General features: G+C 42.9%; 1 protein-coding gene across 2 annotated transcripts in view; it reads right to left on the bottom strand.

The window, feature by feature from the left end:
- ARID5B (AT-rich interaction domain 5B) overlaps positions 1–27,054 on the bottom strand; it is a 176,702-nt gene that overhangs the window by 87,743 nt on the left and 61,905 nt on the right. Inside the window, exons 1-2 of one of the 2 annotated variants that reach the window (XM_019795099.2) lie at positions 10,547–10,904; positions 1,650–1,880 (exon numbers count right to left, since the gene is read on the bottom strand). In XM_019795099.2, the coding sequence (XP_019650658.1) occupies positions 1,650–1,880; positions 10,547–10,571 (256 nt within the window). In that variant the 5' untranslated portion in view covers positions 10,572–10,904. Of the gene's footprint in view, positions 1–1,649; positions 1,881–10,546; positions 10,905–27,054 lie in introns of those variants that run through there. The other variant, XM_002915102.4, reaches the window with a different exon arrangement.

Below are 27,054 nucleotides of genomic sequence, written 5' to 3'. Positions count from 1 at the left end.
AGGAATTTACAGACCTCTTGAGCGGCAAGCAGGACAGAGGGCTTGGGAGTAGGGGATATGGGGGAAAAAAACCCTCAAAACAAGTATTAAAAAGGGACTATTTGATCTGAAAAGAGAGGGTATTTTTTGAAAAGATGTATTGGATACATTCAGCTACTTGAATACAACGGTTATCTGAGTATTAAAAATCTGACACTAAATTCTTCTTGGAAGAAGGGATAAATAACTTGCATAAACACTACTATTCTATTCTAGACTGATGGTCATTTGGTAAGGCAGAGTTGTGAAAAGCATCCAAAAGAAAGTTTATAAGGAAAAAAATGCCATGTCCAATGAGCCAAGGTCCCCTTCCTCTTTCCTCCCTTCCTTCTTGGATCATTCCCTCACCATCACCCCTACTTACAAGCCCCCTGCAGCAGGGGGGTCAGGAATAATCAGAGTAGAGAGGCCAGAGGGGATTTCCCAAACCATGCTGAGGCCTGTAACAGTTAAGCAAAATAATCTGATCTGAATAATCCACAAACTGGGGATCCTTGGAAAAACCTTAGCCGACAGAATCAAGGAATGTTCCGACTCAAAGGGACCCCATCAGTTCTCTCTCTGGGACATGGGTCTCAGCCTCTTCTCTGCCCAGGTCCCCATGAGAGATTAAGCATGAGTCAGCCATCACACTGGTCACCCCATGATGGCAAATCCCAAAGAAGGGGTAGGGTAAGGGGGGGTGGTCTCATGCCTCTGTAAGTACAGGAATTTCCAAGGAACATTTCTAGCTTGATAAAGCACCCCCAGGGTATTCTGATATCCCAGCCCAGCCTGTTGAGAACCACTGATATGATCCAATCTCTTCAACAAACAGATGAGAAACTGAAGATGTGAGAGATGTGATCCTGGCTTGCCTCCAGCCATTCACTGCATCAGGCAAAGGCTCCCAAACCTATGAGATATCTTCTCCTGTGCTTCTATCTATAGAGACACATGACTGATCAGCTAGGAGAGATGCAGATAAAATTATGTGTGCATATATCCATCTTTGGGGGGCACAGTGTATAAAGATATATATATATATCTGAATCTCTCTATATATCTATATATCGATATCTGAATATATTATATATATATAAATCTATACATATTTTTATACACTGTGCCCACCAATGATGGATATATATGTTATCCATACACGTATATGAAAAATTACAGGGGACAGGCATGTATCTATCTATCATCAATCTATCTGTTCACCTTATAGTACTGAAGTGGTTACAACTGGTGCATTTTTATAGTTCCTTATCACACTGAAAAGGGAGTGATCAGTTAAAAAAGTCAGTATCTGAACAGCTAAAACCTTTTAAGACAGAACGAACATGAAAGCTTCCTGTCCCAAAGTCCAATCTCAAGGTCAACCAAGCAACTTCAGACCCTACATTGAACAACAAATTCTAAATAATTACCCTTTACCCTGGCAAACAGAGGTTGCCCAGGAAGCGATGACGCTTTATGCAGCAAAACTTTGGGGGAGGGGAGGGGCGGGGTGGCCCATAGAGCTGGTGAAAATAAGCCTTGTTCCCCATCACTGCTCTTCACAAGAACGGAAAACAAGGAAACACACAGGCAAAAGTTTCATGTAGGAAACAAACGAAAAGACTCACCAAACTCATCGCATATACTCTCATTTTCAATGAGAGTCGGGTGATCAAAGGTGTCCCGACAGTACAGGATCTGAGGGTTCTTGCTGACCACGGCGATGCCCCCCAGGGCTAACGCAAACTGGTCCGTTAGAATGGAAGACGGCTTATCCTGGATGCGCTTTAGCATCGATCGGTACCGGCAGTACTGAGGGTAGCTGAGAACGATCACGTTCGTTTCTTCCTCGTCCTCCCCTAGATAAACAAGAAAACACTTCCATTACCCTCTTCCCTCCCACAAAGAACTGTCACGGCCATGGCATAATTGCAATGATCACTCTGGTTTGGTATGAAAACATGTCTTCAGGGAGACCCTGATACCAGTTCATCTTTCTCCCAGTCTGGGGAACACCAGCATTCTCCCAGCCCCACCTCGCCAATCCAGTTCCACTAAAAAAGCCTTGGCTCACTGGCAGGGAAAAGAAAAGTAGAGAGAAGAAAGAGTCGGGATGACCTTATAGACAGATTAAGCAAGGTTTGGGTTATCAGCAAGCAGCAGAACCAAAAAAACCTGTTTTTGAAAGAGTCTGATGTATATTTCAAGCATTAAAGTCATCATCACAGGAAAAATCAGAATTTTGTTGAGCTTCTTTTTACATATTTCCAGAGTCTGCTCTTTTTTTAGATTATATAATCTTTCAGTGCTAGAAGGCCCTGGAAAGGTCATCTGGCCCCAGAGAGACATCCATAAGTTCAAATAGCATCATCATCTAATCTGGTGGTGGGTAGGGCTGTCAACAAATATTTCGGGTTCTCTTTATCGTCTTGTGGAAAGACCCTGCTTCCTGACCCATTACAGTCAGGTGGCCCTGTGACTTGTTGTGGCCAATAAAATAAGACAGAAGTGAGTGGCGACTTTAAGGGCCAGTGTTTGACTGACATCCCTCTCTCTTTCCCTCTGTCCTGGGCACCTGTAATGATTCAGATAGCAGCTGTGCTGCCAGTCAAGGTCTTGGAGCGAGAGTCACATGGAGCAGAGCCCCTCGTTGGTCCGAAATGGACATAGAACACAAGCACAAAGGAAAGCTTTGTTGTTTTAAGTGAGGCTGTGATCTGGGTTTTTTTTGTTTTTGCAGCATGATCTATTCCAACTTGATTGATACATCCACCTTCCTTGTCCTCCCCCCTTCCCATGCTCCCTATCTTCTAATGGGCCACAAACCCATCTGGTAACTTGGCACAACTCAGGGAACCATGCTGAGAGGACTCCCCAAGCGTCCTGTGGCAGCTCCATCAGAACCAACTTCGCTCAGAACATTTCAGCGACTTTCACGAAGCTCCCTTTTACAGTGATCTTACCGCTTATCTGCACCTCACGATATTAAGTGCTTATTTATAAGAACCAGATTCGGCCTGCAGGACCCCTTCCTTCATTTTAGGCTTGAAAAGTGGTGAAAGCTCCCCTTGGGTAGCCTGACACCTGCATCATGTTAAGCCGCATTTCAGCTCCGTGACCTAGTCTGCCACCACTCTCCATAACCACACCATCAGGACGTTTGTAAGCAGTTCCCAGATATGTTACTGGCTTATCCAAAGGGAAAACACTCAATATTCTGAGCCCTTACCATGCTGCAGGGAATTACACAAGACAGTTGTTAAGGATACCAACATTATCGTGGCCATCTGGTAACCAGTGGGAGACAAATGAGTAAGGACAGAACAAATGATGGAATAAAACCAGTACCAGTGGAAGGTGTGCATGTGACCTTCTCAGATAGGAGCCAATACCCAGATGTATTTCTAATTATGTTCACTTAGTTCCTCAGGCTGGAGGCTTCTTCAAGAATGGAGATGTTTAGCTGCTTTCAAGATGACATCTTCTAACAGTTTACATTTCTCAGACTCCTGCCTGGCCTGTGGGTAGCCACTTTGTCAGCTGGCATATTTAATTACAAGGAAATATGTTTACATTGAATGCAAGTCCCCCAATGAAGTTCAGTTTTTAATGCTGATATACGTCCCAAGACATTTCAGTTTGAGATTTTTAACCGCAGACCAAGACACGAATTCACACTTTGGGTTCAAATCTGTGCTTTCTAGAGAGTTCAAGCACACAACGTTTGACTGGAAATATTCACCAAACATCATCAGAACTCCAGAGTACCTCAGTCCTATTCGAAGAAGCAGCCCCCAAATGTGTCAATGGTATTACTATCTTCTCCTTGTCCAAGACACCGCGGATGACGGAGAGGGGCGTAACCACGAACCCCCAGGGCCCGTGCAGCATGCTCAGCACCGAAGGCTGTCTCCTGCAAGTAGTAAATATCGTGCAAATACGCACGCAGCGTCCACAGTCCTGTCTCGGTTGTGCTATTGGCTTTCTGTACTGGGGAGAAGGCTGCGCTAGTTTCTCCAAGTTCTTGAAATGAGATGGAGGAAGTTCTGCTTTTCAGGTTGAATGGCGGCAGAAGAATGGATGCTTCAAAGTTCATTTTCTAGCAGAAGATGTCACCTGGATGCTTGGGAGCATTTCACTTCCTTCTCATCCCCTCATTCTCCTCCAGCTTATCTCTGACCATTTTTCATGATAATGCCATCTCTAACCTCTTCTTAATTCTATTCTGGATGCAATCAGCTCCCTGGCTACCTTTGGTGCTTAGAAATGATCTGGGCTTTTTTGTTTGCTGGGTTTTGTTTTTGTTTTCTCTTCACCTCATCCTAGCTCGAAACATGTATCCTTCTTTCTTCATGCAGTTCCCAACACAAGCCAAGCCATGAATCTGCTTTCTGTTGGAAGAAAAACCAGCAAGTTCCCTCTGGTTCACATCTTGGACATGTGTCCTCTGATGTCTATTAATTCTGGAGACACTATCTCTCAGAGCGCTCCTGGGTCTGCCCTCATGAAAATCACATAGGGTAACTGGAAAAAGGCAGCCTCCAGGGGCCCATCCAGAACGACTAACTCAGAATCTCTAAAGTGGGGGCCCAGGAATTTACGTGTTTAACAAGCTTCCAGGAAACTCATGCACATTAAACTTTGAAACTACTACCTCTGAGTCTGACTTTAGCTTTTTGCACAGACTTTAGTAATTTATTTAGTTTGGGTTCTGATCTCTTTCTTCCTCTCTCTGTATGTATGTGTGTGCATATATATGTGTATACACACACACACACACACACACACAGATCTTCCTCCCCTTTCGATGGGCTTATGTCCTGACAACCCCTTGTCCGTTGAAAACATCCTAAGTTGAAAATGCATTGAATACATCTAACCTACCAAACACTGTAGCTTAGTCTAGCCTACGTTAAATGTTCTCAGAACACTTACATTGGGCAAAATCCTCTAACACAAAGCCAATTTCCTAATAAAGTATGGAATATCTCATGTGATTTATTGAATCCTGTCCTGAAAGTGAAAAGCAGGACGGTTGTGGGTACAGGGTGGTTGTGCGGGACATTCACCCTCATGAGCATGTGGCCGCCTGGAAGCCACGGCTGGGGGCGATGCCCAGCACCATGATAGGATCGAGCCATGTATCGCCAGCCTGGGAAAAGATCCAAATTCAAAATTCAACGTACGCTTTCTACTGAGTGCGTGATTGCTTTTACACCATTGTAAAGTCAAGAAATTGTTAAGTTGAAACGTCACAAGTTGGGGTTCCTAAGTATATATCTACTTACCACCTGTTTTCAGGTATATCCTTCTAGCCGAACCCCCACTCTACCCAGAACAGAATCTAGGACCAAATTCCCTTCTCCTCGCCACTCTCCCAGGATTGTTGCAGGTAGCACAGGAGACAGAAAATCAGGGGCGCCTGGGTGGCACAGTGGTTAAGCGTCTGCCTTCGGCTCAGGGCGTGATCCCGGCGTTATGGGATCGAGCCCCACATCAGGCTCTTCCTCTATGAGCCTGCTTCTTCCTCTCCCACTCCCCTGCTTGTGTTCCCTCTCTCGCTGGCTGTCTCTCTGTCGAATAAATAATAAAATCTTTAAAAAAAAAAAATCAAAAAAGACCTCGTAACCCAAAATAAGAGGGACAGAGGGACTGTTTGTTTAGAAATACTACCATAATTTCTGGTACTGATAGGAAAACACAAAAATTTACACAGTCTTTCACAAAACACATCTCTTTTGCTCCTCACAACAATCCTATTTGTAGGATTACTGCTGGTGAATATCCCCTAATTCAGAGGTGAGATAAGAGGCTCAGACACCCCAGGGACTAGTCAGGGCTCTCAAGGAAGCAGAGAGTGACGGAGGTGAGACTGTCACCCAGTCTTTTAATTCCAAGTTTGATGGGCTTTTCATTATGACAAAATGTCACAAATACTAATAATAGCAGCATTATTATGATCATTCAGGTCATACTTTGATTTCTCTTCCTATGTGGGTGTGGTTGAAAGAAAATCTTTATTTGACATCTTCTTATTATTAGAGACTTAACTAAGGTACAGTATTGGGGATGAGGGTGTTGGCCTTTGGTCACGTAAAATAAGAAACTTCTATGTCAACAAGGACTGCACAACTCAGTCAGTTATAGGTCAGAATTCCACCCCAGTTAAGTCAGCTTGTCGTGATTTTGGGACACGGCAATTCACGCCTCCAAGATTTAAGAGTAGGGACCCATCTTTTATGCACAGCGGTCCCCCCCTTATCAGAGGTTTCGCTTTCTGCAGTTTGTGGTCAACAGCGTCTGGAAGGAGACGACCCTCCTCTGACACATCATCAGGAGGTCAGTCATAGCGTAATGTGACGTCACAGCGCCTACGTGATTCATTGCACTTCCTCTCGTCTCTCAGGCGTTTTCCCATCTCGCGTCACAGGAAGAAGGGTGAGTATAGTACGATAAGGAATTGTGAGAGAGACTACTTTACTGTCCAATTTTACTATTAGTTATTGTTATTAATCTCTTCCTGTGTCTAACTGAGAAATCAAACTTTTTCATAGGTTGTATGATTAGGAAAAAACAGTACAGATAGGGTTTGATGTTATCTGCAGTTTCAGGCATCCGCTGGGAGTCTTAGACTGTATCCCCCATGGATAAGGGGGGGTACGAGGTATATCTCCTTTCTCCTTTCTACTCACGTGATAGGAAATAAAGCCAACTTTAGGTTGTGCAAGCCCAGAACCCCTCCGCCTCCTGAACCTCTCCCATACTAAGAGGCTAGAGGCCATGTTGGGGCCTGGTTTAATGTGGCAACTCTTAATAATACCAAAACAAAAATTATGATAATTTTGTTCCTTATGAAAAGAACCCTCCATTTGGACCAGAATTTTGGCATTGTTTAGACAGAGGCAAATTTCCAACCTAACAATTAGACATGCCCAGAGGAATCGCCTTTAATATTTACGGAACAACAACAACAAAAGAAACCCCCAAAAAACCAGACAAAGCCCACGAGACCCTCACCACTGCTAAGGAAATTAACAAAGCATTCTAGGTGAGAGTAAAGAGACGATCCAGAGTAAAGGTGAGACCTGGAAGAACCAACAATTCATCTAGGGTAAAGTTTCTCTGAAGATACCTCAGGGAAAATTTACCCTAGATGAATTTAGGTAGACATGCTTTGCTAACTGGAGAAATATATATATTTTTTTTTCTCAAGACAAAGCGTGGTCACCTTCACATGAAAAGTATGTATAACAGAGAATAAAATGATGAGTTTGGAAGAGCTTTCCAGATCTAAAATTCTATGATCCTATAACTTTCCCCTAAGCCTTTGCATTAAATTAACTTCTTCCTCATACAGCTACAAAACTATTAAATTGTTCAACAGCTGTCATATTTTATTTCGCCCTAGTATACTAAGAAACAAATAAAGCCAAACAACCCTTTCAAGAATTCTTATTTAAATTCCTCAGCTACTTCTGCCCTCCTTCTGCATTTCATGTACATATAAACAAACCCTCCTATGCAGTTACCCATGGAACTGACTTCACCAATAAATGCTGCGTAGGACATTCTCCCCTTTCCAATTCATAATAGATAAATCTAAGAATGAATAAAGAATGGATAAATTGCACGTTTGTTTAGCAAAAGACAAACAAAGTGTTCCTGGAACAAAGATTTTCTTTCAACCCCACCCACATAGGAAAAGAAATCAAAGAATTACCCCAAGGAATCTTACTCTCACATACTCTAGTCAGCGGTAGTTGGTTGGGTTATGTAGGCAGTACTTGATTTCTGTCAACAGAAAATGATCAGCAATAAATTGTTGGTACCAAAGACTAAAATTTTAAGCCATATTCTGATGTTCTCTTAAAATGTCATCCCATCCTCAATTCCCCCCTCCACCAAAAAAAAAAAAAAGTGAATATGCCTATTTTTAAATGAAATATTCAAAGGGAATAAGAGACCCAAAATTACTAAACCTCATTTCAACTTCAATGAGAAGAATTTTGCCTATTAAAAGTTAATACCTAAAGTACACTGCTTGTAATGCTCAACCAAAATTACTCTAATCCTGTGCTTATATCATAATTACACGTTTTGTTAACCTCTCTCAATGTCAATTTTTCACATATTTATATATTTTCAAAGTCCAAAACAGAATTCCACAGAGAAACTGTAATTATAACGTGAGACTCCACCCAAGCTTTTCAAACAGTAACTGTATACCATTGCTTTAATCCTCAGAGTTGGGCTGGGAATGGGGAAGGGGTGGCGGGGAGAGGGTAAGAGCGGGCATTCATTCTGAATAGCACGTTGCTCAAGTTGTCTTTATACAAAGAGAGATGCATGAAATAGCAAACACAATGAATTAATGGAGCATTGACTTTCAAATATCCATAATGCTATTTTTTTAAAAATAGATAATGGTGGCCAAATGCACAGGAGACTGAAAACATAAATTCCGGAGGAGAAATCTGCTTTTATCTTTTACACAACATTTAGAAATGTAACTTTCTTTTTCATTGGGGGGGTGCAGAAGGGAGGCTTGTTTTGGAAACATCACACTATTATGCTTACTGAAAACCACTATAATCTACTTCTAAAATCAGTAAGCTTAAAAAAAAAATCTTTAACAAAAAAATCTTTGCACCAGGATTTTATAGAGCCTGGTGGAAAAAGCATGCATGTTCCTTCCTGCACCTAATTACCTCAACTGAAAAATCTGCCAAGTATTTTGCCCTTTAGTTCTCTTAATCGTATTAGGGCAAATGCATTTGGATGCCAATAGAAACAAACATTTAAAGATTTTCACTTAAAAGATTCCAAATATGTATGAAGGCTACGCTTGAGACACAAAGTCCCCAGTCCTTCAAAGACAACATAGAGTGCTGTTTTTTTTCCCCAAGCAAATATGAATTTGCTCATGTTATAAAACTTGATGTCTAGTTTTGAGACAATTTAAGTAAAATAATGTCAATACAAGAGGCTCTTACAATGATTTATGCTTCTTTCTGTTACTTTATTACATTAGGCATTCCTTTCTCAAAGCTTTATACTTTTCACCGAGCTCCTAGCAACCAACCAACGGCGAAGCATCAACTTTATGTACCTGGCACTAGTCCAACTCTTACTGCTATTGACAATTATACTGAAGTTTCCATTTAATTGCTGCTCTGTTGTGACACTGAATATTTGTCATAATTAGGCATTTCCTATTTTCTGTCCATTCATTTTTGATTATTACTGAAAAGGAAATTTTTTTTTTTATTTCAGAAAACCTAAGCATGAAAATCCTACAGATAAGAGCCGCTACAGCTGTTACTATCATTACCAACATTGTAACATGCAGCAAAAAAAAAAAAAAAAAAAAGAGAGAGAGAGAGAGAGAGAGAGAGAATATAATTTCTCGGAAGGTAATTTTCCTTTCAGTCTAAGTGCCCTTATTCATCTTACAGTTACTCAATGATTTCCTGTTCTAATTACAGGACATTATACAGAAAGACATTTGTAAAAGCAAAATGCAGCAGCATATGACTACATAGCTTGGATTGGTTGAAAGTGTTTAAAATTCCACAGTTGTACATCAACTTTATCAATTCCTGAATGCAAGTCTGTGTAAGTGTGTAACGTGTCCTGCCGTGTTTCTCCATCTCTCCTAAGGCAGTAAGCTTAGTACCCGAAGTAGTACACATCAAAGGGGAAAATACATTTGCAGTTAAACTGATGTGAAGAGTTGGGGTGGGGGAAGATGGGTTGTTGGTTGTTTTTTTCCCCCCTCAACAAAGCTGTTAAATTGGGGGCATGCCAAGACAAGGAGTGGAAAGTATTAATAATAAAAATAAATTAAATGCCTGATTAAAAGGGAGAGAGAACAAGATTCCATCCGGAATAGAAATGAAAATGCCACAAACGATTTCATAAAAACATACTGTGACGTAAATTACACATCAGTATTGCACTGTTGTGGTTATTTTGAGAAATGGTTTGTACTGTAAGTCAGCTGGTACCGCCCCGCCCTTGATGATTTTGTAATTTTCTACACAGTAAGCAAGCGGGGCAGCCCTGAGATTGCTAAGACAGAAAACAGACCTAGCCATAGAGAGCTGGCAATAAAAAGATAATGTACTTTTAACATAACAGAACAAGAAGATTGGCTTTATTAACTAAAAAAACGACTTTAAATGGTCCCCAGCTTGCCATTTGTTTTGATAAATGGAAAGACAGATCTTCCCGAGATAGGCCACGAAAACATCACTGGAGAACTTATAAAAAAGAAAATGTGGGAAACTATCTCCGTGATGGTTGTAAACAGAACAAAGAATATTTCAAATGCAAAACCCGGGCTTTTAACTCGCTGTTTCCCAAAGCCGGCCACTTCAGATACATGGACTCACACACACAAAAATATGTATTAGGACGTTCGTATTGGCTTTTGCCCTGACTGTTGCTTCCTCACTCCAAAAAGAAAACAATACCAGGCTGAACTAAAACCAAACACAGCCATAGCTCTGAGTAACAAACGAACCCCCTGGGAAGCCAGCCAGCTCCATCACCAAGGTTCTCCCAAGTGATCACTGAATTCTCAGCCACACTCCGGAACCACTCTGATTTCGTTCTGAGAGTTCTGCATCTTTTCTCCATACGGCTCACATCAGCTGAATGCGAATGTCACCCATGACGGTGGTTACGCAATAAGTGTCTCTATTCTTGAGACCACGTGGCCAGATTGACAAGTAGGGAAAGTGGTGACCACATTTGGAGCAGGACTCTAAGAGGCCTGACCTACCTAACTCACCTCCCCTTCACACACGTCAGGCTATGGTTAGCCAGTCTGTCTTAGTATAAATGAATTTCAGTATCTGAAGGAGAAAATATAAAGGACCCTTGAGAACACCAGGGAGCCAAGGTTTAGACAAAATTTCCCCTACTCTAAAAATTGTGCCAAAAGTTTTCTCAGAGATTAACTTACACATTTATTTATTTACTAGTGGTCTAGGTAAGGCTGTTATATTGGATTTGAACTTCGTTAAACTCAACCTTTTCTTGGCTTACGAGGAGCTACAACTGAGATCCAGTCAGCCCTGTGGTGACCATGACAAAGTTGTTGCAAGAGAAGAAAACCTGACCTTTAGTCCAAGTGGCTTTAAAAATCATAATAACTTCTGCCATCTTTCCCCTTGTAAGTCTATATGGCTTTTTATTTTCAAGTTATATCTTACGCTTACCATCCTTGCAAGAATCACAATCCCACTACGCAGCAGCTGGATAAACCCTTTACATCTGAGAGACTCCCCTGAGCCCCCACACTCATGAATAAACCTCATTAAGGTGTGATACAGGGCAGATCAATAGCAAAATAATTAACTTCCGCACATCAGCCTCTCCACGTGTAAAACCCGAATATGTGCCTTAGCAAAATGACCGATCACTGTTTGCCACGACTTTCATGGACAAGTAGTCAACACCGATCAGGCTAAATCTCATAAATTCAACACAGTTTATATTAGGGGGAAAAAAAACAACCACATGTGTATGGAGAACTAAGCACCAAATAGTGCAGGACTGACTAATATTGATTACTTAATGCCAAGCATTTTGAAGACATTTTATACATATAGATATGTGTGTGTGTATGTAATGGATAGGACGTCTATTTTCATTAAAACTGTGTGGCCCTTAAAAATAGCGAAATTAAATAACTTTCAGGGCATGCAAAGATTCTGTTACACTGAGTGAAAAAAAGTAAGGTATGAAACAATATATTCAAACCTATGTCTTTTGTTTAATAGCGTTACTGAGATATAAGTCACACACCAGACAATTCATTCGTTTAAAGCGTACGAACTTTTAGTATATTCACAGAGTTGTGCATCCATCACTGCAATCAAATTCAGAACATTCTCATTCTCCCCAAAATAAATTCTGAAGCCTCTTGTCCCCACATCTCCCTGCCCCTCACCAGTCCTAGGCAACCGCCTAATCTACTTTCTGTCTCTACCGACGTGCCTATTCTGAACATGTAATAGAAACAGTATCATACGGTATGGGCATTTTTGTCACTGGCTTCTTTCACTTGGCAGGATGTTTTCAAGGTTCATACATACTGTAAAGTGTATCAGTATTTCATCTATTTTTATTGCTGAATAATATTCCATTTTATCGGTACGCCACATTTTACTTATCTGTTCCATCAGGTGATGAGACATTATTGTTGTTCATACTTTCTGGCTACTATGCATACTATTGCTGTTGACATTTATTTAAAGGTTTTCATGTGGACATATGTTTTTATTTCTCTTATGTGTATACCGAGAGATGGAATTGCTGGGTCATACGGTAATTCTATGCACACCCTGTTGAGAAACTGCCAGACTGTTTTCCCAAGAGGCTGTGCCATTTTACGTTCTCTCCACCAGCGTATGAGGGTTCTGGCAACTCCACAGCCTCTCCGTCATTTGCTATTTGATAGCCATCCTAGAGGATGTGAAGAGGTGTCCCATGTTGTTTTGTTTAATGCTTCAAAGTCATTCATAGTAGATGAATGCCTGTAGGTTATGAGCTTATCTGATTATTTTCCCCTTGGTTTGCCTGCCTTTTAACCATGTAATTTTTTAAAAGATGGGAACCTCTGGCAAGTGTATATGAGACTTCAAGGGATCTCAAATAGTCAAAACAATATTGAAAAAGAACAAAGCTTTAGGACTCATACATCCCTGTTTAAAAAACTTACTACAAAGCTGTAGTAACCAAAACAGTGTGGTACCAGCATAAGGACAAACTGATTGAACAGAATAAAGAATCCAGAAGTAAACTTTCAAATATATGGCCAACGGATTTTTGACAAGGGATCCAAGACCATTCAATGGGGAGGGGACAGTCTTTCCAACAAATGATGTGGGGAAAACCAGATATTCACAGGAAAAGAATGAGCTGGAACTTTACCTCATACCATGTACAAACATTAACTCAAAATGGATCAAAGACTCAAATTTAAGAGCCAAAGCTACAAAATATAGCAGAAAATCTTCATGACTTTGGATTTCACAAAAACACAGGCAACAAGCATTTTTAAAAAACAGATAAACGGGATATCATCAAAATTAAAAATTTTTGTGCACAAAGGACACCGTCAAAAATTAAGTAAAAAGACAACCCACAGAATGGGAGAAAATATTTCCAAATCACATATCTGATAAGAGATTGATATCCAGAATATATAAAAAGCCCCTACAACAATAAAAAGACAAACAATCCAATTTAAAAAAGGGGCAAAGGATGTAAACAGATATTTCTCCAAGGAAGTTATACAAATGAAAAATGCTCAACATGAAAAAATGCTCGACATTATTAATCATTAGGGAAAGGCAAATCAAAACTACAATGCAATAACCACTTCACACACACCAGGGTGGTTATTATTTAAAAAAAAATACAAAAGCAAAAAACTCCAAGTGTTGGTGAGGATGTGGAGAAATTAAAACCCTCATTCGTTGCTAATGAGAATGTAAAATGGAGCAGTTGTGGTGGAAAACAGTCTGGAAGTTCCTTAAAAGTTACATAGAGAATTACTATATGACCCACTAATTCCACTTTTAGATATATGCCCAAAAGAATTGGAAACAAGGACTCAAACTGATACTTGCACATCAGTGTTGATAGCAGTATTATTCATAAGTCAAAAAGGGGAAACAACCCAACTGTCCATCAGTAGATGAACAGCTTAACAAAAGGTGTAATATACAAACGAAGGACTCTTACTCAGCCATAAAAAGGAATGAAGTTCTGACACATGCTACAGAATGAAAACATTATGTGAGGTGAAATAAGCCAGACACCGAAGGACAAATATTAGATGATTCTATTCATATGCGGCTTCTAGAATAGGCAAATTCTTACAGAGACAGTAGACTAGAGGTTGCCAGGGGCTGCTTGTGGGGGGAGGGGACACGGAAAGGGGAGTTGTTGCTTAATGGGTACAGAACTTCTGTTGGGGGTGTTGAGAAAGTTCAGGAAATAGATAGTGGTGATGGTTACGCAGTATGACGGGAATTCTTAATGCCACTATACATTAAAAAATAATTAAATGGTAAATGTGATATGTATCTTACACAATAAAAAAGCGAAATGTCTAGCAGGAGTTATGTTTTCTGTGTGAAGGCACTCTTAGTTGTTCTTGAGAAGAAGACAGGCATCTGTCCAACCAGCAACTAGAATATGAACTCCCGGAGGGCACAGAGTGGTGTCCTCATTTTTCATCACCTGCCTAGACCCCCAGAGGGGTGCTCGCAAGTGTAGGTACCTGCAGACAGTGCTGTAGGGTAGCCCCTGAACCTTCCATTCAGGAGTGACAGCAGTCGTGTCCTGGGTTCACCCTGGACTCTGGACCAGCAGCTCTTTCTAAAGCCTGAAGGAATCTGGAGACAGGTGTCTAGCAAACAGTGCAGCCGTCAGGGGCTGCTAGGCCTTTTTAGATGAAGGGTCATGAGTTTAGGCAGATGTCACATTTTGGGGACTTTTTTGTTCTGTTTTTGGAATAATCTCACCACTTGAGGAGTGTGTGGACCACCCTCAAAGTGCTGGACCACTTCTAGATGACTGCACTGACCTCTGGGAGCTCACAACTTGAGGTGACAAGAATTGCAGTGATGGCGTTGTTTTCTTTCTTATTCTCATAGGGCTTCTGGGGCAGCTTAACAAGGAAAAGAGGGCAAAGGCCTCTTTGGTATCCGTGGCTCATCTTAAATCAGTGGTCTTCAAAGTGGTAAACCCCTACCCAACGGGTATGAGAGGACTTTCCTAGGGGAGCCTAGATGGGAATGGGACAGATTCTCAGCGTCTGTATCACTCCCTCTCTGTCCACGTGCCCAGGAATGAGACTGCATTCAGTGCAGCCAATCTCCTTATTTAACTATCACCCATTCCTGATCTTAGGACCACTAAAGAGACCAATCAAAATACTGGTTGTGAAGCAATCCCCTTTATCGCTGTATCTAGACACTTGAAACCATAGGCTTCTGCTCTTTCCCTTCTTCCACATATTTCTCTTAAAGAAGCCTGGCAGTGGAAATGGAGTACTGTGGCCTGTGTTAGGATGCTCTGAATTCAGGAAAGCCAGAGCAATAAAGGTTAATGGTGCTGATCCCTTTAAATCTAGGTGGAATGCTCTGCAAGTCTACCAGAATTTTTGAGGTAAATTAGATAAAACCTAAGGATAAACATTTCATATGATTTATTCGGAACTGTTATACTTTAATAAATACAGATTTTAAAACTTAACATAATAAAATTTTAAAAAATGAAAAAAATCTTAAGGTTTTTATCAAATCATGTATGTTCATTTTAATTACAGTCAATTACCATCTATATCATGTTTAACATTTTCCACCTCCTATTAACAAAAAACTCATTCAAACTGGTGATGAGAAAATTTAGATGTCCACCGAAAACCAGTTAAAGGCCAACATACGGTGTTTGAGAAATTTCAAGCCAAATATGTAAATAAAATCTAAAAAGTAAAAAGAAAGCGTGAAATAACTTTAATGATCTATTTATCTTTTTTGCTTCTAACTTTTTATTATTAAAAGCAAAATCCAATGAATATCTTGTCCCCACCCCTGCCCAGTTTTATTGATATACCACTGACATATACCATTGTATTAATTTAAGGCACACAACACAATGATATGATATATGTATAAACTGAGAAAATATTTTGTCTTATTTCATAAGACAAGTGCAAGTGTTTCTCTACTGTATATTCTTTTTTTAAAAAAATTCTATTTTATCTAACCCAGTATACCCACAATATTATTTCAACACATGGGCAATGTCAAGCATTACTAGGGAGATAGTTCGCATTATTTTTTTCCATATTAAGTTTCTGAAATCTGGTATGTGTTAAACCTGTATGGTATCTCTTTATTTGGACAGGCCACATTTCAGGGGCTTCATAGCCACATGTGCCTGGTGGCTGTCATACTGGATGGCACAGCCGTAGAGAATCACCAGAAAAGAACCTGGAAGAGCACTGTGATGGACCGCCTGGGCCTGAAGAGGCAGCCAGGACGGATGGGGCTATTCTGAGTATTTGCCACAGTTCCCATGATGCCTTTCAGTCCTGGACTCTAAGACCCTATGATCCTAAGAGGCTCAGAAACACAACTGGAGGGAAGGCCTCAGGTGGCTGTTACTTCATTGTTCTGATAACCAAAAGCCCCAGGCAAAGCCAAAAGGTAGCAAGCAACCCTGCATCATGATCTCAGCAGAGATCCTTGCTTGTCACCTTTGGTTTTCTGGTGAATGATTAAAAAAAAAAAATCAAAGTAAAATTAAAAATAAAAGATTTAACTATACAACCTGGTAAGAGCCCTCTCTGAGTTATATCTATTTTCCTATTCTAACTACGAGTTCACCTGGTGCCAGTTCCACAAACCCTCTGCTCTATTTTTTATCACAATGCCAGGAGAACATCAGTTGTTCAGAATGGGTATTTTTTTTTCTAGTGTGTACAATATGAAAATTAGTTTAACATCTGAAGGAAAGAGATACTTATAAAACGTACTGGAAACTGAAACCACTACTCAATCTCACGGCAATGCAGTCATATAAAAACTCCAGAACCATCTAATATGCTCTCACGGTGCACGGTGGAAGACTACCCTGGAAAGCTGATGATACGGATATGCTCTTACTTCTTTTTGTGCAATGTTCGTAGTGAGTAAGCTGATGTAAGACAGGAGGAGGAGGAATCCGGTTTATTCACATTTCCTATAATATCTACCATCCGCTGACAATCATTTCCACTGTAAAATTCCTCCTTTCCCCAATCTCTAATATCCACACCTACTTCCCTTTTCTCATAAAAGACACAATAAACAAATCGCGGGTGACTAATATATTAATTCCAGTTATAATTCTGTGGTTTCGTATCACGAGTTACTGGTGCTTCAGATCCCCATTCTAGATATTTCTTCTTTTAAAAGAGACTTTATTTATTTATTAGAGAGAGAGAGCGCAAGAGTGAGCGCGCACAAGCAAGGGGGAGCAAGAGGGACATGCAGACTCCATGCAGAGTCTGGGAACTGATGGAGGGAGGGCTTGATCTCATGACCCTGAGATCGTGACCTAAGCTGAAATCAAGACTCTGACATTTAATCGACTGAGCCACCCAGGCACCCCTATTCTAGATATTTTTGTGAGATGGTTTATGTTAAGCAAGGGTTGCCAAACTACGGGCCAAATCTGGCCCGAAGCCTGTTTTTATAAAGTTTTATCGCAACACAGCCATGCCCGTTCACGGCCGCAGTGTGTGGTTGCTTTCCTGAGACAGCAGCAGAGTTGCTTCGTTCTGGAGTCGTGTTGTGACAGAGACTTTACGGACAGTAAATCTGACCTATTTAGTCCTCGTCGCTGCTGATCCCTGTTCTGGAGAACAGATTATTGCTTCCAGAAATCTGTTATTTGAGATCATTAAAATCAGTTTAACTCCAAGGTGTAGTTATTCTGTGATACCTTGGTGAGCATGTGTGTTCATGTTAGGTCCCCCTTTCCAGACTGTGGGTTCTCCGAAGGGCAGGAGCAGGTCTTTAGCATGTCTGAATCCCTAACACTGTCTATACAAATGAAGCATATCGTAGGCTTTCAACTGATGTTAATTTCAATTAATATTTCACATTAACGTTTTCTGGTTATTCACTATTTCGTGTCCTCTCCTTATTGTCTAGCCTCTGTACCTGGCGGTGGGACCCCTAAGTGTTGTATCCCTGGGCTTCCTCACACTCTGGCTTTTTCTTAATTCAGCAAATGGGAGACACCAACAGGAGAGCAGATGGTGGAAAGAGAGAAGTTGGGGTACTTCTTCCTTGCTCGTCCCAGCTCTGGCACCACGGGGCTGCTGCGGCTGCACCCCCATGCCACAGCAGCTCCTCGAGGGCTCCAGCCTTCACCAGGTGGCAAGATTTGCTCCCTTGCTTCCTGCTGTTACTGGACCCCGGGTGCCTCAACCACCCTGCTTGGTTCCCTTTACCCAACCACACCTCTGCAAGTCTTCCCTTTGTTAACATCTCTCCGGTTGAACCCTCGGAGTGGAAATCTAGTTCTGCCTCAGCCTTGACTGATACTCCTCCAGGCTTCTCATTTGGCAAGTGGTAACTCAGTAGGATGGTCCCACACTCTGAGTTTAAATGAAAACCAAGAGAGAACCCATGTTCTGTGGCCCAGTCAGATCAGAACCGCTGAGGGGCTTGTTTAAATAACAATTCCTGGACGCCCCTGACAACACGCGAAATGAAAATACCTGGACTGGGTCTCTGGATTGGTGCTTTGTAACAAGTATCCCAGGTGTTAAAGCACCTATCAAAACAGATGGTGAGATGCAGGTTTGGGGGCAGGATGAAAATAAGAACCCGAAACCCAGCTTGAAGCACTGTAGAGTGTTTGAAAAATCCCGAAGTCAGATGCACAAATACGGGGAGGTGGGGGTGGGGGGATTAAGCAGAAAGGGGGTCAGAGCTCTCCACCAGAAGACCACAGGGGGCGCTGTAGCTAAAAACTGGAATTATCTTTTCTCTTGGTGACACAGTTTAGCTCTTCAAAGTAGGCTATACATTCAAAAATCACATATTCCGTAATACTGGTGTCCGTAGTCTATCCATTGTCAGTACCAGTATAGTGGTGAGTATTTAGATCAATTGCTTTGAGAGTTTGGGAAGCAGGAGCCCTATAGTTAATCACTTATAGGATTCAACAAGGTAGCATGCATGAAAGACAGAGCAGCAGGGTGTGAAGTTTGCCAACTACTAACCATGGGATCGGGGGAGTGACAACTTCAGAGCTTCAGGGTCCTAATCTCTAAAATGGACATAAAAAACACTGCCTTCCCGGGAGCGTACATGAGTTAAAAGATGAAAAGTACTGAGGCTAGTGTGTAGGGCCCAGTAAACACTCTATAGATGTTCACTATTAGGACGGCTTTGCAAGTGGTTTCCCGAAGTATTTCACCAACACTAGTTCCCTGGGAGAGAAAAGAGCATACAACCAAGTGTTATGTGGGAAAGGTGCCATAGTACGGAAAACACGGTAGTTTACAAAGTTACACAGACAGGCTTCTTGGAGCCTTCGACACGCTAAGGGGCATTTCAATCTACAGGAGGGAATACACTGCCTTTCCTGAATTTATTTTACAACAGAATCCTCTCTCACCCCCTCCCTTCTTTTCTCCCCCAATCAACCTTTCTTTCTTTCTCTTTCTTTCTTTCTTTCTTTCTTTCTTTCTTTCTTTCTTTCTCTTTCTTTCGTCATTCATGGCTTACATCAAAAGGTTAGTGTTTTCTGATCACATTTTGGGGACTACTCCCCAGATGTTGGTTACATCACTCCCAGCTCCCTGCAACTCCCCTTCTTGCATACATACCCTGCTTCACACTGTAAAATTACAAATAGGTTATTATGCATAGTATAATCACTCGTCTGTATAACACTTCAGAATTTGTAATGCCCCTTCACATACTTAGATTCATTCAATCTTCCCAGAACCCCTTTTGAAGTCTATTATGAATATCCCCATTTTATACAAGAGGATGTAGAAAGCTCAACAAGGTGAATGACTTACTCAGGATTACCCCACTAATGACAGGGACAGGTCCTCTGGCACGAAATATTGTGCTGTCCCCATTACACCCCAGCTGCCTTTGGTGTGGCCCCAAAGTTCTGAGAGGGGCTCTGGCAGACTGATGAGAATCTGAGAGATTCTCTGGGCCTCCCCAGTGGGCCGGTGGCCTTGAAAATCCTCGTGATTTTATGAACGAAAGAGAAGCAAACTTCTCGTTTCAGGTTGTGCTATTAAAGTATCCTTTCCAGTCTCATGTTCAAAACAATCCCTAAAGTGAAACTTGATTTTACCTTATTTGGAAGATAATCTCAGAAAGAGACTGCCATTGTATAAAACATCCTTCATCAGCATACCTCTCCACTGTTAACCCCTCAGGAAGCACATTTTAGGCTCAGTGAAGCCAGCAGTGTTATTTCTCTCTATTTCCTCCCTCCTTTGGGTCCCAGGACAAAGACCCACAAACCATCGAATCTTTATCACACACACAGCTCACACAAAACAACTATGCCCTCTGCATCATGGGAAAGGTAGCATTTGATGTCAAAATGCCTACCTACCCCACCATGTCCTGTGGTGGACCAAGATCAAAGAACCAGTGCCCCTCCTCTCAGGGCGTGCAGCCTGGGAGAGGTGGTGGGCATGGGAACAAACAATTAAGCGTTCACACAAGAATCACAGCAGAGACAGGTCCTCAGCACCCACAGTTTCGAGAAAATCTTCAGGAAGGCGAAGCTGGAGCTGAGTTCTGAAGGATACACAGACACCCCCAAGGCAGATAAGAACACCATCACTCACTCAGCCCCTTCTGTGTGTCGATTGTGAACACATCTCTCTCCTTCTCTATAGGAAATTATTATTATTCCCATTTTCCAGATGAGGAAACAGACACATAAACAAGATGAAGTGACTTGCCACAGTCACACTGCTAAGGAGGCTTGTGGAACAGATCAGAGACCAGAGCCCAGGACTCTCTGCTGCTGGTGTCTCAAAAAGAAAGAGGCACATCTTCAGACCCTGGGGCCCTAATAGCTATGGACGGATGGAGACGATGGGATTAAAGGGCCATGGCTGGAATGCGGGCTCAGCGCTCTAACAGGTGGCCGAGAACCTCGGGAGCCGCGTTACGGGGTGTAGGTTAAATCCCGAAGGCACCGGGAGTACCATTCGAGCATCATACTCCATTCATTCAAGCAAGAGCGGAAGGTCTCATTTTCCTCCTTTCATGGCAGGTGACTGAGTGAAGCCCCCCAGCTGCCCCCGCAGTCTGAGCAAGCTCCACCGCCCCTGGCTCTGGAGAGACGGCGTTCCACGACCCGATCAAGTCTCTTTAAGGGAGAAAGAGGCCATGGTGGCCAGCGTGCAAAGCCAAGATCCCAGGAAGGGTATCATACATTTGACCAAGCAGAGATTCAAGAAGAATGCCTTGTGCTTTAGTCGTTCACTCAACAAGCCTTTATTTCGTTCCTGCTCAGAGCCAGATACGCTCATCGGTGGGTTTTCACTGGTGACCATGACAGGGCTGGCCCTCCAGGAGCTCCCAGTCCTGCACTCCAGGGCAGAAGCCAGGAGATGAGACCCCAGATGAAGGAGGGATGGTGGCTCCAAACAGAACTACGGAGCCCAAGGAACGAAGAATTAAAATGCAAAGCGCACCACAGAACATCACTCTCCGAGGTGTTTATGCCCCAGCTGTGGACGTGATGTTTTTTTATTTCATCATGCTCAAGCCTGAAATTTCTAAAGCGACGGCTGGTGAAATAATTTGAACAAAAAGGGGTTTAAAAAATGCAATTTGGATTATGATCGGGTTCATGCAGAAGAAAAACGAATACATCACCTACATGGCCCACAATTTAAATGCTTCCTTTTTCATTTTTATTTCTGGCACCCGGCTTACAAATAACCCACCCCTTCAATGGGCCAAGCACTTCACGCTCCATGCACGGAAGTGGTCGAGATTTCTTTTAATAACGAGGGATATTATTAATATATTTTGCCTCAACTGAAATTCAAACCCCATTCAATTTTTCCCTCAGGTGGGATGTGGACAGAGAACATCTAGATAACACGTGTTATCATTTACAAGGCCAAGACAGAACCAATACTTTGTAGCTAAATGTAATTCAAGAAGCGCAATTTAACAGCTTTTAGTGACTCTTTACAATCAAGATGATTTCAAGTCTCTGAACACCAGCCAAGATGCCACCAAAGTATACTTAAATACCAGCAAATATTACGTTATAAAAATTCCATGTGTGTCTCCTTCTCCGACTTGAGAAAATCACCTCTCTCTGTCATCCTACCTTAAGACAAAGCCATTGCAGGTCCTCAATTCTTAATGGAAGGAGGGAGGGAAGGGCTTGCATGAGGAAACAGTCTGCTCTTGCCTAAAATTAGCACTCATCTTCCACCAATGCTCTTTTTATTGGCTGTTAAGCTTTCAGGTCCTTCAAGTCAAGTGGGACATCCCAAATACCCTTTCCTTGCTCCAGTAACAAATCTCGAAGCTTAGAGGACTTCCAACACCAGTTATTCTAAGGATTTAGTCAGAGGCACACATGAACGGCATCTGAAGGAGACTCCATACCTGGTCTTATGCAGCCAAGAAAGAGGTCCTAAGATCCATCAGATCCCTCTACCTTCCCCTAGCCTTCAAATCAAGCAGATGATTTAAAGTCATTTCTGTTCTTTCTGTTCAGGGTGCCTATTTCTAGATTAAAAAGCCACATAACTTACCACCTTGGGGGGGTACTTCTTATTATAAATTTGCTTATGTTTTGAGGTCTAGAACTAGAATTTCATCCTCACCTGCACAATGAGGAGAACCTGAACAGGGGGCTTCCAACGCCTCCATTTTCTTGATGGCTAAATCTCCTCTCACCTTTGTCTAACAGAGCTGAGCTTTGGAGCTAGGACAAATGTTCTTGTGCCCAGACTAGTGGAAGAAGTTCTTCTAATACATTTTCCTGCCACGTGATATTTTGGGTTAAAATGCTCTTCATAAGTGTCAATGAGTTGCTCCTTCACAGGTAACCATGAGGAGACCGGATTTCTTCTGCCAGAAGAAATGAGATAATTTTTTTTTAATCTTTGTTCCTACATTCTTAAAAATATTTTCTTTTAATTTCAGAACTAATATAAAAATATGTTCTTGTTGTAAAAGACAAAGTGCAGACTCCCTTGACCTCACAAACCCTGGAACTTTAATGAAACCTTACGGTTCCACTTCAAGGAAGCCTTCTTGAAACCCAGAGAACTGCTCTTCTCAAGACATGAAGGGGGCCTGGAAGGAAAAGGGAGAGGCCTGGTCCAGCAATTCTGCGTGGGTCTGAGGTTTCCCACTCTTTCAAAAATCATAGTGAAATGATAGCTCTCTTAATTCTTCCAGAGTATAATTCACTTAATACAGACACACAAAAAGTCCTACTTAGAGGATCCAGCGTGATGAGTCAGAGCACGCGGCAAGAACGCTAGCCTGTGTGAACACAACCAGCTCAGCCCAACTCTGCAGCTGAAATACTGCTTCTTGCAACCCTCCAGAAGTGAGAATGATTACATTTTGTTCAGAGTGTCTCATTACATTGATTTAAATAAGATTTCTAAACCTGCAAAAAGTAAAACAAAAAACAAGAAACAAAAAAAAAATCATTAAAAAATGCTACACCGTTTGTGTCAAACCAGACTCTATCAAGCCAGTTAGCGAAACCCTTCCGACACTCAGGAGGGGGGGACTGACGTCGTCTCTTCCGCGGTGAGCGTCTGACAGAAGGTAATAGAGTTCAGTTACACCCAAGTCAGGTGCTGCTTTCCAGCGGCATACATCCTCCCATGGCCCACGTAAGGCAATGGACAGGTGTTGAGAGATCTGCGTTGAGGAATGCACATCACCGGCTTCGAAAAGATCTTAAACCTGACTAACCAGCTGCATCTCCAGCGAAACTCAAGTACGACTGACTTGGAACCATTTTCTGAGAATATCTCACACACCGGGACAGGTAAGATACAGCCCGGTTTGCAAAATGCCAGGCTCGCTGTGTGATGTTTATTCATACCGCGTCAGCACAGAGCTTGATGCCAAGCGAAAGAAAAAGAACGAAGGATCTTCGGGGTACCTGTCAGAATGTTCAGGTATCCCGCACTGTCCCGCTCGAGTCCAGCTGCCTTTTATTGAACACCCACTATAGACGGGCAAGCACTAAGCCCTTACTGTGTATTTAATCACGGCAGCAATCGGGAGGGATAGGTTTACTGTTTCCATTTTATAGATGAGGAAATTGAGGCTTAGACAGATGAAGCAGCTTGGTCAAGGTCACTGTGGCACCCAGGTCTGCCTGAGTCCACAGCCCCGGGTCTTGGGGCTTCTGAGAGACACCTATGCCCGGATAAACCTATGACACGAAGGGAGCAGCCACCAGGGCAGCTCCGAGAACAGAGCTGCGAGCTATGCGCCGGGCCAGAGAGACGCCCGGAGGAGCGAACAGTCAGCCGAGGGATGACGTTTGAGATCCAGGCATCATATAATACGGAGGACAGGAGACAGTCCTGGGAGGAAGCCATCATCCTCCCCTTTCCTGTGCAGGGTCGGCACGGAACCCGCCCCTCGGCGGAGGCAGGAGGGGCCCATCCTGGTTTTGCAATCATCATCCCCTCGCTGCCCCCTACGTGGACGCAGGTATGTAGGAGTGTGTGACACTTCTTATTATTTTAAGAGAGGCCTTCGGAACCAGGAAGCTCGATGAATTTATGAGATCAGCAGCTATTTTTCTAAGAAGGTTATAATACAATCCATTTCATTTGCAGCTGCTTTAACGTGAAACATTGTTTAAGAGAGACAAATAAACAACAATTCCCATTTGCTGGACTTCTCTCCTCCCCCACTCTCCCAGTTGTTCCACAGGAAATTTTTTATTGATTAAAGTACAATTACATTATGGTTTAGAAAAGCCAGCCCCAGAATAAATCGTTTTAAGAAGAAATCTCCTTGATGTCCTATAAAGAAGGAGCTTCAGAAGGGAGAGAGGTACCAGGCACTGGCTTTGTAATCTTGGGCAAACTGCCGCCCTTCTCTGGGCTTCAGGTGCCTTCTCTGTAAAATGATGGGGCCTCTGCCTTTTTAGGAAAGTGGGAACAGCGAAAGCAGTGCGGCATTAGTTCTTCCAAAGGCCCCAGGTAACATTTTCCTCCCCGGCCCCTTCCTCCCTAGGAAAATTAAAGTAAACATTACATGGTAGGACTGCACTGGTATAAAGATGAATATATAAATATTATATATTAAAACATTTTCTTCGACTGAAAAGTCGTATTCTCTGGAAACATTTTTGGGGGCCACGAGTAAGGTCTGGTGGGCCCCGCGGCACTGTGCTGCCGGGACTCGGGACTCGGGGACAAGGGGCAAGCCCCTGTTGGCTGAGGACCTGGGGTGGGCAAAGCACGTTTGGAGCAGCTGGGCCTGTGCGGGGTCGCTCAGCAAACAGGGTTGTGAGCAGGAGAAGGACGGAGAGGAGACCTCCTCCTGGGGGCTGGTGGCTGGGGCTGGGTGAGAGCAGAGGTGTCCGGTGGGACACGCCAGGGAGCTGTGTCTGGGGGCGGGCGAACAGCGAGCCCTGGGCCACTCCACCATCTACCCTGCGACATCCTTGCGGAGATCACCGCTCAGCCAGGCGCGCTGGGTTCCAAAAGTAAAAACAAAGCAAGGAGATTGGATTTCATGATGTCTAAAGTCTCTCTGTTCCCATTCTAATATTAGACTTTTCACCACAAGTATTTAAATACGGCTCCACAATGCCAAAAGCTGCTTCCTCTCCCAGAGGAAGCTCACTCACGTAGGAACTAAGCAAGGACTTTGAGGAACCCAGATCACTCGCAGAGCTGCGTCGCCGCGCAACGCTGCAGAGCTTTGGATGAAGCACCCCCCCCGCCCAGCCTCCACACACCAGCCCCTGCGTGCTCTGGCCGCCCGGGGTGCTCCCCCAAGGATTCGTGCGGTCCCGTCATGGACGGCTGCACTTCACACCCAATACCTTTGGACGTTTCCGTTCCGTGGATATGGAGGAGTTTTGATAACTCAAAATGAAAATGTGAAGTGCCCCGTTTTCCCTGTGGGGCAGGGAGTTCTTTACTCTGTAGTTCAATGTTCGTAAATCCTACACTTAGAGGACTGTTGGGCACCGATGGCCCCAAATCGCCTTCGCTCACCAGGGCAGCCAGTCAAACACCCTTAGCCGCCTTGACTGGGGTTTCCTCCGGGTCAGCACGACCATCGTTCGCCTGCTCGGGGTTTAGGCCCTGTTGGAGTATTTTGTGCATTTTCCCTACCCATACGCACCAAATTCCCTGCTTTGACAACACACACACACTAAACAGCAATTCATCCATTGTGTCCAATGGCATTATCCAAATGCGAATGTTTTGAGCTTTGGCATTGTGTCTCATTAAGGAGAATAGACACATGGGTAATTTAGTCTCCATGTGCTTCCAAAATATTTAGGTTTACTTCCCAACCTGGCAATTAAACTAGCAAATCTTTACCCTGGAGCGGGGCTGTCCAATACAATAGCTGCCCGCCACAGGTGGCTAAAGTCGAATGAATTAAAATCAATTAAAATTTAAAGAGCTTCGTGTCAGTTTCTCAGTCACACTAATCATATTTCAGGCGGTCACCCAGCCACATGTGACTGGGGCTCCCTTATTGGAAGGCCCAGATGCAGAACAGTTCCGTCACCACAGGAAGTTCCACCGGGAAGTGCTGCCTGAGGCTCGAACACTTGCAAAGGCAAAGAGAACCCTCCTTTCCCCTCTGTGTCCCTGATGCCTACCGCGGGCTCTTCCTGACTTGAAGTAAAAGCTCTAATAATTGCTAAGGAACTGAGATTCTTCATCTCTAAACACGGGAATGAAACGTGGTCCCAAGAAATGTTGACTTCGATGATGAAGTAAAAAATACAAGGAAAGGGCTATATTGGGAAAATTGTTTCCATAAACAAAAACTAAAATTCTAGTGTTCGCACAAGTCAACTGTTCCTAGACCTCTCTGTCATGGAAGCAAAGAGTGAACGAGACTGTTGCTCAAAACTAAAATCTGCGAGTCATTCCCGGTATTAACAGACAAGCAAAGTTACCAAAGCCAGTGTAATAATAACACAATAACGGGGAAAAGGATGATGATGTTGGTGATGATGGTATGAAATACAAGGCATTCTACGTTGATAAAATCCTTCCCCAGCTTGTCTCATTTGAATCTTACAATGATTTTGTGAGGTTGAAATTCTTATACCCATTTTATTGGTGGGGAAAACAGAGGAATGGAGCCTCACTGCCCTGCCTCATGACTCAGTTTGGTAAATCAGGGTAAGAGATACCTGGTCCCAGGCCTTCTGACTCCAGGGCTTTCTGCCTATCACAGCTGCTCTATTTTGCCCAGAAAG

Source organism: Ailuropoda melanoleuca, chromosome 6 (assembly GCF_002007445.2).
Source record: "Ailuropoda melanoleuca isolate Jingjing chromosome 6, ASM200744v2, whole genome shotgun sequence".
Classification (NCBI taxonomy): domain Eukaryota; kingdom Metazoa; phylum Chordata; class Mammalia; order Carnivora; family Ursidae; genus Ailuropoda; species Ailuropoda melanoleuca.
This window is presented reverse-complemented; position numbering and strand designations above follow the sequence as displayed.